The sequence below is a fragment of the Camellia sinensis genome, chromosome 8 (genome assembly GCF_055761805.1).
Source record: "Camellia sinensis isolate YWXY chromosome 8, ASM5576180v1, whole genome shotgun sequence".
Lineage (NCBI taxonomy): Eukaryota > Viridiplantae > Streptophyta > Magnoliopsida > Ericales > Theaceae > Camellia > Camellia sinensis.
This window is the reverse complement of record NC_138968.1, coordinates 188,650,450-188,669,745: the sequence shown is the minus strand read 5'-3', so window position 1 is coordinate 188,669,745 and position 19,296 is coordinate 188,650,450. Positions and strand designations below refer to the sequence as shown.

General features: G+C 34.6%; 1 protein-coding gene across 1 annotated transcript; it reads right to left on the bottom strand.

Annotated features, from left to right (window-relative positions):
* Positions 1 to 8,036: 8,036 nt before the first annotated feature.
* Positions 8,037 to 14,232, bottom strand: LOC114321803 (uncharacterized). Its single transcript, XM_028269033.2, has 7 exons — positions 13,762 to 14,232; positions 11,566 to 11,706; positions 11,099 to 11,464; positions 10,148 to 10,384; positions 9,619 to 9,711; positions 8,972 to 9,172; positions 8,037 to 8,525 (listed from the first exon to the last, which is right to left on the bottom strand). The coding sequence occupies exons 1-7, from the start codon at positions 14,089 to 14,091 to the stop codon at positions 8,310 to 8,312; spliced, it is 1,584 nt and encodes a 527-aa protein (XP_028124834.2). The 5' UTR covers positions 14,092 to 14,232; the 3' UTR covers positions 8,037 to 8,309.
* Positions 14,233 to 19,296: the final 5,064 nt, after the last annotated feature.

Here is a 19,296-nt window from a genome sequence, read left to right as displayed (position 1 = left end):
ACCTGCTCCAGAAGTATCGGCGATAATAGGGGAATTGTGAAGGGTGTAAGCTCTGGCAGTCTGTTGTCGTCTTACAGTTTCCCTTTGTAGTGTGTCAGCAGCAGCAGGTGCATCTCTCATAAACTGTTGTTGCCGCCTCTTCTCAGCTCTTTCAAAGACAATCATGGCTTTAGGATGCTCTTGCTCTATTGTCTTGATGACTGCTTTTTCGATGGTATCTTCGACTGAGATAGGAACAGGAGCAGACACCTTTTTTCTCTTCTCTATGGCCTTGGCGATTGTCTCAGAATCAGAGTCTTCGACCATATCGGAAGGAGAAACAGTCATTTTTCTTTTCCTTTTCCTCTGTATTGGTAGGGTCTGTTTTTTCTCAATTTCTTTCTCAACTTTTCCCTCAAGTTCTTCAAGCTGCGATCTAGATTCCAGAGAAATGAATTCATCTCCTAACTCTCTGGCAGTTACCGAGTCGGATGAAAAGACGATCGCCTTCTTCTTTCTTTTTAAAAGTAACTCTTCCTCTTCATCTGATCCTTCATTTTCTTCCCCTTGAACATTGGATGTTCCTTTCTCAAGTTCAAAAAGGCTCCTTTTCTTTTGTGATGGGCCACCTCCACAAAAGAAGAATTAAAGATAAGACAAAATGCATTATTAAAGACGAAAGGAGAAGAGACAAGAGTATACCTTTCTTCGAGGCAGCCCGAGTGACTCTGGGAGGAGTTGAAGCAGCAGGAGCAGCATGTGCCAATTCTGAAACAGTGGAAGAAGTAACCCCCCCGGTTCCTTTGGGCTTGGTCACATCTAACACTGTTAGTAGGCTTAAAGGTGGAATGGCCAGATAAATCTCCATGTTAGTTACCCACCAGTTTTGGTACCTCTTCAACACGGTACCTTGGGGAATGAAAGGAGTGTATTCAAAGTTGGCCAAGTCATCTACAAATTTCAAAGTTGCTTCTTCTAGCCTGGTTTTCCAGACCTTCAAGTCCCTTCTGGTGAGGCTGAGATTTGTGTTGCTACAAAGGGGTATTGGGACTCCTTGTGAAAGGCCAAATTGTCTAGCAAACTGGACCGGACAGTAAGGTTCAGCAATACATTTATATGCCTTCGGGTTTAAAGTCCCGATAAATAGCTCTCTGGGAATTAAAATAGAAGCCCATATATCCTTGTGAGCAAGCAAAGTACAAGACTGGTCACTCAGAAAATTCTTCAACCAAGATGGACCAATGGAAGGTTCGAAGGGACAAAAGCGATAAGCAGGAACGGAGGCTGGAAGCTGATGAAAGAAAGAGAAGTAAAAAGCAAATGTAGAAGGGTAAAGTGAAGCATTGGCTATCTTTATGCCATGAGTAAGAGGGTTTGGCTCGGAAAATTTAAGGCATTTGGATTGTAATTCAGTAAAATAGGCGAAAAGCCAAAACTGAAGGATCCAGAATGGTCCCCCTTGATTAGCATCTAAGGGTTTCTCACAAAAAAGGGAGCAGACTCTATATACATGCCCTAGAACATGTGGGGCTAAGGCCACCTTTTTCTGTAAAACAAAGGCTTTGGCAAGAGGGGCAAATTCAGGCATAATTCTCTGAGAAGAAGTGCAAAAAAGGAATTTGCAAAGCCAATACAATAAGAACGAAAAAAATTTCCTATCAATCACAGGACCCTGTCTTTTATTCTCAGCCCTAGCAAAATCACTATAAGATGAGTTAAGGGAGGGGAGAGAGAAGGGGACCGCTAAATCAGGATAATCTGGTCCAAAAGGGGTGCCAATAGGAGATAGTCCCAGTAAATGGCAAATATCAAGAACAGTAGGGGCCATCATCCCACATCTAAATTGGAAAAAGTTAAAAACTGGATTCCAAAAACATAAAGCAGCGGGAACAAGGAAAGGGTCTTCTGAAATAGTTACCCTAGACAGTCTGAGAGCATCGAGAAGGCAGAGTTCTTGAAGGTCCAGGGTTCTAGCAGGAATAACCCGATCATACCACTCTTGCCACTCTGGTCTCACTGTGGGCCAACATCGGTGGGGGCGATTCATCCTTCAGTTCCTCCAGTCAAGACCACCTTCATAGAGAAGACATTGGTTTTCCAATCGAGGGTACAGGGCTGGAAGCTCAGTGAGGACTTCCTTGAATATGGGGCCGAGCACATAGTCTGACTGCACATGGCGACGAGGGACAAAGATGCGTCCATCAATAGCACTCTTCTCCCCAGCTTTGTACTTTTCGCATTCCGCGTCAATAATTCTCTTCAGGGCCACAGATGGGCTCATACACTCTACGACTGATACCGAAGGAGAAGCCATTGACGGTATGTTTTTCTTCGGGAAAGGAAATAAAGAAAAGCCGACGATTGATAATCAAAGGGGTTTGTGCAATTAGAAGAGCAGGTGATTTCAGAACACGAAACAAAAGGGTTTTTAAAGCCCTCGTATTTGAAAATATATTACATGAGCTGTTAAGTATTAAAAGTACGAGTACAAAAGCTTCCTTCAACGATTAATGCTTTTGGAGGGAAAAACAAAGCCCGGTTGTTAAGGCTAGTTTCGAAGTAAGATATTTTGCTTCGAAGCCGAGTCAAACGGCTTCGAAAACAGAGAAGTCAGCTTCGAAATGGGTTGCCCTACCCAAGAAATAAAAATACTCGAGTATTTATTTTGAAAAAGGAGATAAAAACCTGTTTCTTGAAGGTAATGTCCTTCGAAGCAAGACTTGAGTGTCTTTAAGGATGAGATTTGGTGTTCGAAACATCAAAAGCAATAATGACAATGACTAGGTGTTGTCTATGGTCAAAACAGGTTTTGAATATAAGATTGTTAAATTCGAAGCACTGTTTCCAATTGAAAATCAGCCAAAACTCAAACTCCACAAATTGGAAGGGTTACAATTGGCTCATTTAGTGTTTTATTTAGAACAATTAAGTCCAAATTTAAAGGATGAAATTGTTTGAAGTTCGAAGCTCTGAGTTGGCTTTTAAAACACAAGTAAAAAAAAATACAAGTGATGTTTATATTAAGATCAGAGTGATTACATCAGCTGACCCTATCTCGGTATGAACTCGAGCTCATAAAAATAAGGAATGGAATAAATAACAAGATCATGAAATTTGGTCCAACAATGATCAATGAACTTTTGTTCTTTTCTTATTCTATCTTCTAAATTTTCTACCATCGGCTGCATAAGTTGATGTGCTCTCACTTCGTAGTAGAGCTCTTCAGCCTTTATTTCGAAGGCCACTTCTCTTAACCCTTGTTCCAATTCATCAATATCTAAATCATCCCAATAGGCAGAGTCTTTATTCTTGAAATCATTGAATTCTTCCATAAGGTTCTCTGCTTCGTATTGAGTATGAATTCGAAGGGACGAAAGCTGGTCTAACGATTGTGTAGTAGCCATAGAATTGCGATACCAGTGAAGGAGTAATGGAAGTTGGTCTAGAAACATGTGAAGTTCTGCCTGAGCAAGGGGATTAAGGACATTACCCCTAGTCAGAATATCACAAGCCCATTGAAGGTTTGTGAGAGGGACTTCATCCTCGAGTACATTGAAAGGCAAGTGAGAAAAGGCTGCAAGCAGGAGTAGAGCCTGTTTCCGCTCAGCTGAGGTAGGAGGAGGTGGAGGTTTATAAGATGGAAAGACTTTCTCCATGGATAGAGCAATCTTTAGTTTCTCTGTCCAGGAAAGAATTGATGGGGGAGAAGGTGTGCATACTTCAACTTCTGGGGATGAAGAAGAAGATGTGGACGCTTCTGTTTCCAGGGATGATACGGGGGCAGAAGGAACAAAGACATTAATATAATCAAGCCAGTCAGAAGAACAGAGCTTCGCCTTCTGGGCTAAGAATGATGGGTTATACCCTTGGGCTTCTTCTGGACGTGGGGCAGTGTGCACTATCTTTGTAGGCATGGAAGATGTATACCATGCTACAAGAAGATTCTCCTCTAGACTACGCCGATGGTCAATGGGCACATAAGGATAAACAACTGAACTTCGAGCACAGGAGGGAAACTCTAAAGGGTCAGTGAACTCAACAAAATGGTGATTGATTCGCTCCCTTAAATCAGGAGTCTCAGGTACTGACCAGTTTGTCCAGTCAGAACTTCCAGAAAAGCCAGAAGAGGAAGCAGCTGCAGCTTTATCCCATACAGAAATTTGCGAAGAAGAGTTGCTCAAATCCATATTTGTAATTTTACGAATCAGAGGTTTGAGGGCAGATTGTTCGAACTGTAAAGGTAGGTCAGAAGGGAGAATTCTTATGTCTTTGATTTTAGCCTTCTGAATCAAAGGATTAAGAGCAATGTGTTCGTAATCCAAAGGTCGGTAATTTGCAAAGGCGTCCATGACCTGAATATAGAAAGGTGGGTAAATGTGGCTAATAAATGCATGCTTTCGACGAGGAATAGCATCGACATATGACTCTTCGTATGCTTCGTCATTGGAAGATGGAATTAATTTGGCCATGAAATGTATCAGTCTGTTCGAATAATAAGACAGTGAAAATACTTAAGGATCAAGACGAGAGTATTAATACAGATGGTGTGTGACAGTCGCATTCCTGGGAAGATGCAAAACCCATGCACGTTCTAAGACGTGGGAAAAGGGACTCTAATCCACTAATATCACCAAGTCTTGGGTATATTAGTGCGGGGGGTAATGTTGGCTACATATTTTGTACTAAGCCAGTGACAATCCGACGCGTGGCAAAGTGAGGGTAATATGGGGAGACCAGGTAGGTCTTCGATCCTGACCATACACGTGGCAATTAATATTGGTTGTTATAAGATCTGAGTAGTAGCAGATCAACAAAGAGACGTACAGTGACGTGGCTTCAACGGTTGCTCACATTTCAAATTCAAATATAAGGGGGAAGCCTAACTGCAAGTGAAGGCGTAGTGGGACTACTTATAAGGTAGCATGATCAGCAACTACGGAGGGGCAGTTCGACGGTTTGAAGTACAATTCGATGGTTATCTTCGGAGAGTATAAATAACAGGAAGGACTTCAGAGAAGAGGACGGAGAAAAATCTAAAGAATCACTTTACATATTCCAGTGTTATTTCCTGTCCTTTATATTCCTGTATTTTTAGTTTCTGCGCTGCACTTCATTTGTAGGAGTAGTTGTCAAGTATATTGCCGCTGTAATTCTCTACGGAACTCAGATCATTGTAAGTTCTTTTATACTAATGAAATACTCCAGTTTAGTTAATTGTTCTTATGTTCAGATTTTCTGAAGTTTAATTACTAGTAAGCCACCAGTAAAAGTCCTCTTTATTGAGGCCGAAAGAACCATAACACAATCGTCTGAAATAATTGTTTGGCAATTCTGTAAGGACTGATTGATCCTTGCTGGCACGCTCATAATTACGAAAGTAACCTTCGAAAGCCAAAAAAGCCAACAAACTAATATTTTGAAATAATGAAGAAAAAAAATTAATATTTTGAAACGAAAAAAGTACCAAATTAGTTTTTTTCTTAACAAATTCTAACTCTAACTATTATCACTCTAACTTCCAACCGCCTCTCGTCTTTATTGCAACCTCTCCCTTACCTATCACATTCTCTTCCCTCATTTTTAATCTTTGTTTGTTGTCACCAATTACAAGCACCACAACCCTCTTTCTTAGCCACCATCGCAACCCCTACTCCTCCAACCCACCACCCCTATAGCCCCTTATCGTCGAAACATTCCACTGCCACAACTTCCATTTCAACCCTCAACCTGCAAGAGGAATATAGAAAAAAAAAAATTTAATGTATATTGAGATTATAAAATATTAGACTACAAAAATTTGTGAAAATTATTGTCTTAATTTTTAAATATTGGACTACAAAATTTTAAACCAAATAAAGGAACCTAAGCACAATAATTGGAGTCCGGATAACGGTAAGGATTTGGCCACGTCACTCACTAACCAAATCTACGGCTCAAATCAGATTAACTAACAAAATAATAATAATAATAATATTAATAATAATAATTTGAATTTCATTCAACACAGCAAAACAGACTTTCCTCCCATCTCTTCCCATTCACTTGAGCTCTCGTGAACGACGATCTCATGAATATTTCCATATCTAAAAAAATCTCATGAATATTCCCCTACCTAAAAAAATCTCATGAATATTCGTTGCTACTTTCGTGGAGATGCTTCCTCTCAGCAGGAATATACCTTAAACGATCCACCAAGAGCCATTTATATAATATTTTAAATATTGTTTTATTCGGTATAATCATAATTTAAAAATTAAGGATGTTCAACAACCAACTTAGGAAAGAAAAATAATTAAAAACACTAAAAGTGATACTCTAATAACATTACTATGGCGTGACAGTGGGGCCACTATCTATGCCTCTCTTTTTTTTTCTTTTTTTTTTGACATTTCCAACGCATTAATATTATTTGTAATCTTTCTTTTAGTAATATGAATCATTGTTGTTTAAGAAATAAATTGGACACTCACATCCGCGTACCCACCTATCCACCATTGTTGATGTTTTTCTTTTTGTTTTTTTTTTCAAATTTTACACATAACATCACAATATTTAGGCCTTATTTGACATAAAATAAAAAATTTAAAAAGTTAAAAAGTTACTGTTCTATTTAAGTTACATCATCTTATTTAAGTCACATCACTTCTCTATTACATCTCTTTAAATCCAACCCATACACAACTCATATTTCATAAAAAATTAAAAAATATATCTATTTAGATCATCCGAAAACAACCTTTTAATCTCAGTATGCGAAGTTGGTCTTAAAATAAGTCAAGTCAAAATAATAGAATAAACCTAATCATCTTTTAGGAGTTGAGTTCAAAATAACTTTTAATTTTAAATTTATTTTAAGTTATATTATTTCTTATATTTTTTTAAAAAAATTAAAAAATTAATTTGTAATCTTCTATTCAAACCACTCCATAATTTCTTAGCTAAGTTATAATATTTTATTTATTTATTTATTTTAAAAGTCTATATCAACATGTTTATTTGTGTAACTTCTCCCTGAAGAAACGAAGAAAGTCCAACTACATGGCCTTCCTTGTTAAAAAAAAGTTTCGAAAGAAAAGAATTGAGAATTTCAATCCAAATTTTTTTCCTTACTTTTTTTTTTTTTTTTTCAAATCTGACACATCACATCACAATATTTAAATCTTAGATGTGAAGTTGGTCTTAGAGTGCCGTTTTGAGAAGCAATCAAAAATGCCACGTTTTTTATTCATGTTCCAAAGAAGCTCTCGGTCCAAAACGTCACTTTATTTATTTGATAATTTTTCAAAGGGAAATAATTTGTAGCCTTAAAAAGTTGCCCCCTAATCCCCCTAATTTCCAATTTTGAAAACTGTTTTCTTTTTTTCTTTTTTTTTTCCTTTTTTTTTTTTTTTTTTTTACCTGAAATGGAAATTAGGGGGATTCGGGCTCCCCCATTTTCGGGGGATGAATCACTACCCATTTTCAAAACACAACACTGAAATTACAGTTTGGGCCTACGAGACAAAATTGAAAAAGTAAAAAATTAATATTAAGGATATTTTGGCCATTTTGGAGTGATATGATATTTTTAAAAAATATTAAATCAAAAATCAAAAAAATCAATTTTTTACCAACTTCTCAAATCACTTTCAAAAAAGTCAAAAAACTTGATAAAATGTCAAAAGTCAACTTTTTACCAACTTCTCAAAACACCCCAGAATATGTTAAGCCAAAATGATAGAATAAACCTATGCCTCTTTTAACAGTCACTTTTTAATTTTTAATTTATTTTAAGTTATATTATTTTTTATATTTTTTTATAAAAATTAAAAAATTAACTTCTAATCATATTTTCAAAACACTCCATAGTCACTTAGCTAAGTTATAATATTTATTTATTTTAAAAGTCTATGTCAACGTATTTATTGTGTAACTCCTCACTAAAAAAAAAACAAAAAAGAAGAAAGTCCAACTAAATGACATTTCTTGTTAAAAAAAGTACAAGAGTTATTTTCCAAATACCCAACATACACAGTAAAGATAATCCCAACATACACATTATTCCAAAGGCACGAGGATAAGGAACAATATATTATTTTCCAAATACCCACTCTTTTGATAAACCTATTTACGACAATTACATCGACATTATTGGTACTGCAGTAGCCAAATTTACAAAAAAAAAAAAAAAAACATCAACCTGTGTTGACTAACAGTTTTTTGACAAATTTCTTTCTTTTGCATCATACAATACAAGGTGGACATACATGAATGAACAATCAAAACAACCCGGTACTGTACCAAACATCGGTATAACGACTCCTAAACAGGAAAAACAAATCAGAAAACTTTCAACAACCCTCAGGCCTGTCATATTTTGGAGGCAGAGATGGGCACTTTTCGTTCATGTGGGGGTATGGATCCATGGTATTGTATCCAGGTAGTTCCATTCGATACTTCCCTTTAATTTGGCAGAATGGAAGCTTCACAGTGTCTGCATCATTGCACCATTTAGGCAGGCGGCTTGAATTGTTCTCAAAGAACTTGAGAGTGTAGCCATCTTTTATCTGCAGGGTTTGGACAAGATAAAATATTAACAAAGCATTTATATATAAAATTCACCTACCCAAGAATCAATTTCAGTTGATCCAGATTTAGCCACAACAGTTCAAGGTTTTATTTCACACGTCAGGATAGTACACTTAAATTTAATTCCCTTAATTTTCTATATACAAATGAGTTCAAAGCAATGTGCCTGCAGATAAAGATAATAACAATTCTTATCAGCGAAAAACAATGCAAACTCAGGTGAAACTGTGAGGGTGCAGTCAGAGAACATCCAATCTATTGCATTTAAATTCCTTTGTTTGAACCACCTAAATAGTGGATTTAGGTATAAGCCATTTCTATAAAAATTCATTATCTATTTATCATGCAACATTAATTGCACAAAGTAAAATTGAAAATGCTGTTAATTAAAACTAATAAAGTTGAATATTTACAACAAACTCACCGTGAACTCGGTTACTTGGATGGAACTTGCAATTGGATCAAATAATCCTGCTTCCTTGTACATTTCAAGAATGAAAGCAATGCATGATGTTGACTTCCCATCAGTGTATATCCAATCGTCCTGCTCGGGAATTGCCAACAACTCATCAAAAGATGTCCCACGCCTTTCAGTTTCCACAAGAACTTCAGGAAGACTAAGGCCCTACACACAACACAAAATGTCACATTTTAAATAAATAAGGACTTCATGTCATTTATTTTCAATATTAATTTATATGGATGATGATGATATTAGTTATTGTATGTGACTTCATCCAAATCAATGCCTGCCTATTTTAACCGAGGAGATCCAACTGTTAGGATCAAGCTGTTTTTGTCTTGATTTGGCCCAAGAGATTGTCAATTGATCTCATGAGCTGCCAGTACCAACAAATGACCAATGTATTCTTGACAACAAAGTCTTCATTTTCATATCAAATAATATATAGGTGCTTGATATCCCATTCATCAATAGAAGAGTCACCATACTGAGAACTAAGATAGCCATCCTCTTTCACTCATGAGGATCCCATCCATTTAGGCTACATTTCCAATAAGCAAACCATTATGAACCTTGGACAACAAAATGAGAATAAATTGTTACAATACCTGAGTTCCAAGTCGCTTGTTCAAGGCTTCATTCCAAATATTAGCAGCATAGTCAGGCTGTATCTGGCTCCAAACAGTCATAACAGAAGCAACCTGTACACATAAAAATCTAAACTAGTAAATGAAAATAAAAGCCATCATCATGGTGCCTAGTATACAGCAGAAATGGGCAGAATCAATTAAACTTGGGACTTCAGCTCCTTGAGGTGTGGTCCTGAGCCATTTGCTCTACACTTCTCAAGTGGCATTTACATAGTGTTTTTAATGCTCATGCAATGTTACATGTTCAAGAAATAACTAAGAATGTTGTTTATAATCATTAATATGTCATAGGGCATAGGATAAAATTTCAAAGGAATTCAAAGATCCAGTGGTCAGAACATAATTCTTTGAAAGATCAAATTATCCCAAGCCATATGACACAATCACAGAAGTGTCAAAGAAAAAAAAAAGGAAAAAGTATAGCATCCACTTATTTTGCAAACTCACCCCATACAATAAATTATAAAAGGCCATATAAATGCATTACCACATGAGCATCCAATGGTGGCGGATAGTTCCCATCAATAGTGTCTATCCAGCTAAATATCAGGTTATGAAAACCAAAAGGCTGGCCGGACATGCTTAGTGCATACTCCCAAGCAGCAGTCTCGTTGAATTTGGCCCGGAGATCAGGATGCAAAGGAAGCAACGCAATATGTGCACTGCTATCATCTTTAGTGAACAACCATTCATTCCATGGCAAAATAGCAATGATATCTTGTCCCTGAAAAATTGAGAAAAAATTTCCCGAAAATAATTGTGCAAACAGTTTGCAAAATGAGTTTTTAGCAGTAGTTTTCATTTTTTTTTTAAATTTTAAAATGAAACCAGCCGCAAATCTTTACTGCATTACATGATGAACTACTATTTACGTTACACGTACTCAAGTACGGATATCGGGTGCAAGTATATGTCTAATGTGTTTGATTCATCTAGTTCATGTCCACGAGGACACAAAATATTCATATTTCTTAATATACTTTAATTTTCTAGGGTAAATGGTGTTTACAAGGTGCCATATAACATTCCATGCATAATATAGAGCTTTGTACATTGTTGAAAATTGAAATTGAATTATTAAACGTGTTTGTTGGGTGAATATCTAACTACACATGTTGGATATATATCCCATACCCTTACCCAAGTGTCTAGTGTCCGGTACGGGTAATTCACTTATTTAGAAGAGACTATATAACATAGCCTATTCCGTTGCAAATCCTGAAATTATCCGTTCCTAAAATTTGAAATCAGACATGATATTTCTTTTTTATGGTTAACATCTATGTCACAAGTCCATATTGTAATGAATGACAACATATTTGAGTTAAAAACTCCTCCAAATTCCATATCTCAACTTTTGCAATAAACTTTGATGTGATGTGATGTTAAATTTTAGGTTAAAAGAGTTCTTGAATCAAGGCAACTTGTAAGGCAGTACCTCCTCGTTTTCATGTCCAGATTCTGCAACCCATAGCTTTCCTTCAGAATCCTTCAAACAGACAGCTGTGTGACCAGCATAAGCACCTGTGACCCACTTCTCTAGAGTCTCAAAAGCGCCCCATAGGCCTCGGATTTTGGATATTGCAAGGAAATCTCCAGAGTGTATATCATCAACACTAACGTTTGTAATCCATGGCTCTGGACGTTTTTCAAAGGAAGCCCCCATGTTTTTCTTGAGAAAATCAATGTTTGAATTCTCACCCCATCCTGTATTTGTGAACAAGGGGAAGACATCCCACAGCGCTTGAAGGGTTCCCAGCATTCCCGCTTCCATGAGAAAAATTGAAACACCCTTACGTTTCACCTGTTCTCATAGGAAGTAAAGAGATCATCTATAAACAAATGCATTCTTCAAGACAACTGCTGTTGCAATTTTCTCAATAGCAGAAAGTAGCGGCAACTTACATATTCATACTCAGCTCTTCCTTCCCACTTCTTAAACTCAATTTTATGTTCACGTGCAAAAAAATAGTTGTCCCATGTCACACGGTATGGAGTTGCAAAGATATAAAGATCCATACATGTCCAACTATGGGCATTGCTAACCTGATGAAGAAGAGATGTAAGTAAGTGGCGTAGTAGTGCAATTAAGGGAGTTTAAAAGTGATAGATCTATAATTCTACTAGCTACATATGAAATTACAATTCACTTAGAAAACTCCATGGTTGTAATACAACGAGGCAAGAAGTTAAACATTGCCATGGAAGCTAACCCATTATGGAGCGAACCACAAGCACAAAAATTAATAGTGTGCTTGGTTTCAATTTTCTGAATTTAATTTTCTAGAAATTGAGTTTTTTGTTTTCACGTTTTTTTGTTTTTAGTGAATATTTTTAAATTTTAAGCAAATTTTGTACTTTTTTAGATGCACCTTACTTAGATGTATCTAAAAAGTAAAATATTTGTAAAAAAATATTTTAAAAAATTAATAAATAAACAAAAATACGAAAAAAATATACTGAATTTTTGTTTTTTTGTTTTTGTTTTTGTTTTTTTTTTTGGTATTTAGGGAAATTTTTTAAGATTTTTTTCACAAAAATTATATTTTTAAGTATATTTATGTTAGATGTGTTTAAAAATTAAAAAAATTATTTAAAATATTAAAAAAAATCAGTGAAAACAAAAAAAATAAGGAAAATAAAAAAGTAAAATTTTCTGAAAAGTGAATTCTGAAAACCAGAACCAAGCAGAGTTAAATATATAAGAATATAATTAGTAACAATAAAAATTCAAATATAATTTTATTAGGACTGTAATACCACCACTGAGTAAGCATGCAAAGCATTATGTGCTGAGTTACATCTCTATGACATAAAACTTGGATTCCTTTTAACTTGGGTTCTTACTTTTAAATGGTGATTTATCATGCTTTATCAAACTTAGTAGAAGATCCAATGAAAATTTCCACATTTAAGCACTTAATGGTGTTATCAAATGAGCCAAATGTTTTAACAAGTTTAATTCTTTAAGGGGCGCACTTTGCCACAACTGAAAGACTTTCAGATTCTAAAATGTTTATACTACCCAATTTCCATTCCTGAATAATCAAACAAACATGCAAACAAATCTGAGGGAAAACATGAATTGTCAAGAAGAAAATTGAAATCTAGACAATAACAAAACCTTCTAACGAGTCATTCCAAGAAAGCCAACAAAAATCTCAAATTCAACATGCCTGAAAACTGAGACTCCCATAAACCAAATTTCCCAACATCTCACTACAATCAACCGAAAAATTCAAACAACTAACCAATATATAACCCAAATCAATTTTGTTTCTGCTCACCACAAACATACAAAGAAACCCATTTTAGAAATTCTACCAAAAGAAAGCCAAAAAAGCCCAAGCACAAGAAGCAAGCAGTATAACACTAATCTGCAGGTACCCAATACTCCAAAAGTGTAAATGTATCATTTTAACCACTAAAACTTGATTGGGTCATGAACAGAAAAGTCACAGCAACAACAAAATCACGCAGCAAATTCAACCCAAAAAAATATCTGTCCAGATACCCAATAATCCAAACTAACAAAAGATCAACTGAAAAAATATATATATTTTTTCAAAAAAAACGACTCCCTGCTCAATCACAAGTCCCTGAACAATCAAAAATTCAAACTGAGGCATTAACTCTGAACAACATCAATACCCAGATACCCAAAAACTTCAATTCAAGCAGAAAGCTCAGTAATGGATGATATAATATAAAATAATAAAACTGTGAGTTGATGGTCAATAATTCAACATGCTATGAGAGTGAATATGGTATTAGAGTTACTACTAATAGATCATGGGTTCGAATTTCACTGCCCATACAATAATTAAAATAATTTACGGATTTAGCCCGCTTACAAAGGAGAATCCAGCCACGCGTGAAAGGACATGTCTAGGTTATAACATAAATAATAAAAATTCTCTCTCTCTCTCTCTCTCTCTCTAACAGCTTAATTAAACTTGTAGATAAGCTGGTAATCAACAATTCAATAAGTAAAAATGGCACATACCCACATACCCAATCCTCAAAATTTTGACAAAATCGAGACTAGATCAGCACTAAAATAAACTAAACGAGCACAAAAAAACCCAAAAGGGTATTGACCTTGATATGAAGAGTGCCTCCACCAAATTCGCTGCGGCTTTTGTTGTGGAACTCCATCCAAGCCCTGTTCTTGTAAAAGCAAGCCCCTTTCCACTCCAAGCTGTCGCCTGGGGACGAAACAGCCCCAACAAAAGTGGGCAAAATGTCGACTGCACTGTGAAGAGAATTCAGAATAGGCCACGACACCGATCTTGGCAACACTGGTAGTATATCTTTCGCACGAAATGGTGCTTTGAAGCCATGAATGTGCGATGTGAATAGGCTCCATATGGTGAGGAAGACGAAGAGGTAATGGGTTGTGAAGGGAACAGAAGAGAAAGCGAGTGACATGGTTGTTGAATGAACAAACTGTAGCGAGAGAGTTTTTGAGAGAATTGCAGATATCTATTCGGTGTCTCTGTTCTCTCCAGTGCTGTATCTGCGGTACAAGCTTTGACTTTGTTTCTAATCATCAGTTGAGTCTGGGGGTGTTTGGCAAGAAAAAAAAAAAAAAAATTAGTTTAGGTTAAAATTCACAAAAAGATAAAATAAGTTAAAATAGTTAATAAGATAAAATATCACATCAAATTTATAATTATTTCATTTTTTCTTTCACAAATATCACATCCAACTACAAAAAAATCTAATCATCTTCCTAAATACAAAAATTTTAACCTACTAAAATAGCTAAAAACTAAAATAGCCTACTAAAATAGCAACTTCCCAAACGAAGCCTCTATTAGTTAGGAAAAAGCTTCGGATCCCAGTGGGGTTACTGGGGGTCGCGTGTGATTGGTCCAAAAAAAAAATTATTTTTTGTTTTTTGTTTTGTTTTGTTTTTTTTTTTTTTTTATGTTTTCCACCGACCCCATGCTACAATGTCACCGGGAGTGCGACCCCCACGGGGTCGGAAGCACGGCTCTCTATTAGTTATGGAAAATACATAAGACCCCCGATAGGGGTGCTGGGGTCTCTTCCTATTGGCCAAAAAAATTATTTTTTTTTTATTTTTTATCTTTAGTCAATGACAGCACGCCACGTCACTAGAGTGCCAGATCACCGATTAGTTATTAGGGTTTTTGTTGTTGAGTATCATTTCGAAAACAGTGTCGTTTTGTCATTAAGCCTGGATTAACTTTTTAATTTTTTGGTTTTTTTGTTTAGGATTAAAAGGTTTGATTTGGAATGAATTTTTTAATTTTTTTAATTTTTATAATAAAAAAATAAAATAATTATAATTAAATATGATATTTTATTTTATTAAATTAAAAAATTTATTTTATATTTTTGTGATTAAAATAATTCTAACTCTATTCAAATATTCATGCCAAACTAACCTAATTTAGATGTAAAGGGAAATATGTCATTTTTATGTTGGTTTAATTATAATTTAAAAAATATGAATTATGCTTTTTTTTATAATTATAAAATGTATTTGGTATACAATTTTTTTAAAAGATATGTAATACTTTTCGAGAATTAAATTATTTAGGTGTATCCACTTTATTGTTGGTCATGTGGTCATATTCAATTAAAATAAAGAACCGTAATTGGTAGCTCGAAGCCCAGCCCCGAATCGCCCGAATTTGAAAAACGACATCGTTTTTGCATTTTTAATTTTTTTTTTTTTCGTTCAATCAGAAACGAAGAAGAAGAAGAAAGATGAAGAGAAGAAGAAGAGAGAGGCAGAGGCGGAGGCAACGACGTCCGGGCGGAGGCAGAGGCGGATGAGATGCGACGATCGGCTGGGCGATCGGCGAAATGCAGGGGCCTCTCTCTGTCTCCATTCCCTCTTCTCTCCTCTCCCTATGTTTCCCTCTCTCCTCTTCTCTCTCTTTCTCCGTCTCTCTCTCTTGCCTTCGATTTCTTCAGATTCGGGGGATTCGGGGGAATGAGTTTTTGGGGAAAAAATCATTTCTCTAAAATAAATTAGGAAAGTGAGTTTTGGATTTAGATTTAAAACATAAATATTATTTATTTATATGATTATATTTATTCACTTTTTGCCTTCAGTAAAAACATTTTTTTTTTTAGATATATTACAAATACATTTCCTACAATTTGCTTAAAGTATAGATTATCTCCTATGATTTGAAAAATTACAAATACCCATTTGTCAGAATTTTTTAATTAACAAAATTAACTAAAAAAAATAAAATTTATAATTGCTCTAAAATACAATAATAAAAATACATAAATTATTAATTAAAACATATTTATAATATCATTAAAAACTATTAATTGGCTTGATGATTTATTATAAAATTATAAATCTCAGGAGGTCGATTGTAATTTATAAAACTATATAGAGTAATTCGTATTTTAATTAAATCTCATAGGTGGTGTTTGTTTTAAGGGATTGAGGGGTGGAATTGGACTATTAGTCCATCCGGACTAATAGCTCATTTTTTGGTTCAAAATTTTTTTATCGGACTATTAGTCCCAAATCCATTGGACTATTATGTTCCATGGGGGGTAGGACACAAATGGAGGGATAAGGGAGGGGAGCTTCTATTTGTACACCACATATTCTCTCAATTCACACCATTATCCAATTTTTTTTAATTACCATTATATCCTTTAATTAAATTACCTACATACCCCTCCCTCTCTCTCAACTTACCACCGCTGACTGCCACCTCCTCCTAACCCCATGACCGCCGGCTGCCACCTCCTCCTAACCCCATGACCGCCGGCTGCCACCTCCTCTAACCCCACCAGCACCGGTTGCCACCCCTCACCTCCAATAGCACCATTCCCACCACTGCCGGTTGCTATCTACCCCACTTCTACTGCCTCCCCCGCTGCCCCCTACCTCTGGTACCATCTTCCCTATGCAACAACTCTCTAATGCCTCCTTTGGTGAACCCCTCCCATCGCAACCTCTTATTCTTTTCTTCGCTTGCTTGCTCTCTCTCTCTCTATTCGATTGATCATTCATCGATCTTAGTCAATCGCAAGGGTTAAGGGTGGCGGTCACTAAAGTTGCGGTAATGGCGAGGTGTGATTATGGAGGTATCGGAATGGGGCGGAGTTGAGACACAGAAGGGTTGAAGGAGTCTAGATGAGGGACAGTGGCAGTCGGGATGGGTTGTGGAGCGTGGATGGAAGCGAGGATGAGTCGCTGGATCTAGTGGTAGCTGGGTTGGGGGTAGGTAGGGTTGGGGTATTTTGGAAATAAAGGGTGTGAATTGAGAAAATAATAAGAAATGAAGATGGTGTAGAGGTGTGAAGTAGAAATGGTGTGTATTGAGGTAAACTATGGTGTGTAAATAGAAGCTCCCATAAGGGAGATATGAGATTAGGTGGTGAAATGACTATTTTGACCCTCTACTATTTAATTATATATTATATTTAGTAAAATTCAATAAATTTTAAATGTCTCAATTTAAAAATAAAATAATTTTTATTGATGTTTTATTTATTTAATTTTTTTAAATAATTTTTTATAGATATTTTATTGATGTTTTATTTTAAAATATTGTTTATATTTTATTTAATGTCATTATTTAAATTTTAATAGATGCTTTATTTAATTTCATTATTTAATTATTATTATTTTTTAAAATAAATTTATTTAAAATTTTAATTAAAAAAATAACATATATTTTTATTGATATTTTATTTATTTAATTTATTTAATTTTTTTAAAAAATAAATTTATTTAATTGTGTAAAAATAAAATAAAATAAATTTTTATTTAATCTAGTCAAAAATAATAAAAATATTAAAGATATGTTTAATATTGATATTACTTAATAAATAATTGAAAAAGGTAAAATAGTTATTTGAACATTTATCATTCTTCATAATATCCCAAATAAACATAGAGTTTATATCATGTCCAATCAAATAGTCATTTTCTGACATTTAATCTCATGACTAAACAAATATGGGATACAAATCCAGTCTAACCAAATAGTCTGAAACAATGTATCTCAGAATTAACAGTCCAATGAATTTCATTTCCTCCTTATTCAGTCCGTCCAAACAAAAACATACTCATAAAGTATATTTGTAATTTATCCTCAGGGGACAAATATGTGGATATGACGATTTTGATCAAATTTTGTAAAAATAATTATTGGGTTGATATAAAAATATTTGGTTATAAAAAGTTGAAAAACAAATAAAATTTTCCAAACCATACTATCCAATGAAGTAAAAGCACAATAATTGAACTTCCACAAGGATCGAACCTACCCGCTCATGCGATGCCCGTGGACTTGGATAATTTTTCATAAATTAATGTTCAAAATGGGAATATACCTCAAATTATCCAATTAGAGCTCGTTTGGGAAGTTTTTGTGATACCCGAAATTTTTTTGAAATTTAATTCAATATTATAATAAATAGAATTCTTTATTAGGTAAAAATAAATAAATAAGTAATAAGAATAAATAAATTAATAAAATAAATAATAATAATAACAATAATAATAATAATAATAATAATAATAAATAAATGCATAGTTTAGGAAATTGGAAATTAATGGATTAAATTGTTAAGGAAATAAATTGTGAGGCACTGCACGTTAAATATTTTAATAAGTGGTAAATGATGTTTTATAATTAGGTGATAAGGTTTGTTAGACGTGAAACTAACGTATAATTATAAGTAATTTTAGGAATTACAACCCTCAAAAATAAATTTAAAAAAAACAAAAAAATTCGATGTGGGCCAAGGGTCAACTTGGCCTTGGTGAATTCATGGAGACGAAAAAAATTAAGGGGTGAAACAAGTGCCAATAAGGGGTTAAAACTTGAGGGGTGAAGAAAAGGTGGCAACGAGAGAAATTACTCCCGTGTGTGTTTGTTTTGCTTGGGCCTCACTTCAAGACATGTAAATGGGAGGTTGGTGCTGTAGCAAGAACACTCAAATAAGAGCATTCAAGCAAACGTATTAAGGAGTTCAAGTTATACAGGAGTCTTAGAAAGGGGGAGTGAGTCAAAGATTATTTTCAGAGTAGTATAAGGTTAGTTATATTATACCTTAACTTATCTTAATATGTTTTTTATATGTCTTGAGTTATCATAATATATTTTACGAAAATTTTGAATTATCACAATTTATTCTATACAATTTATATTTTATGGTTATGTTAATGATTCAATTACGTTGATCATTTTTTAAACTCTATTTGCTTAAATTAAAATTCATGGATATGTTTATTTAAATTTTAGAAAATATTTGACAATGATCTTGCAAACAATTATTGTCTATAAGTACCACCGCGGAAGTTCCACTTCTTGAGGGACTTAAATAACCATTGGTCCCTGTTTGGCCACTTTGTGGTCCTCTGTTTATCATGAATCCATTGACTCCTGTTCTGATTGTCACTCCAATGATCCATGTTCTGTTCTGATCTGTTTTGTACCGTGATTATGATTATTTACGTGATTTATTTCAATTTCTGCTACTTAATTTATTTGTTTATTCAACTTAAATTATGTTAATAATTTAACCTAAATAACTATCCATGGCGATTTTTGTACCCTTACACTCACAGTATAATATTTTTCACTCTGCTATGTGCTTATAGTTGTTACCCCTTTC

Coding starts and splice junctions, on each gene's coding strand:
- LOC114321803 (XM_028269033.2), bottom strand. CDS start 14,091: ATGTCACTCGCTTTCTCTTCTGTTCCCTTCACAACCCATTACCTCTTC. Junction 9,712..10,147: donor CACCATTGGATGCTCATGTG/GTAATGCATTTA, acceptor TTATGTGTACAG/GTTGCTTCTGTTATGACTGT. Junction 8,526..8,971: donor TCCAAGTAACCGAGTTCACG/GTGAGTTTGTTG, acceptor CAAACCCTGCAG/ATAAAAGATGGCTACACTCT.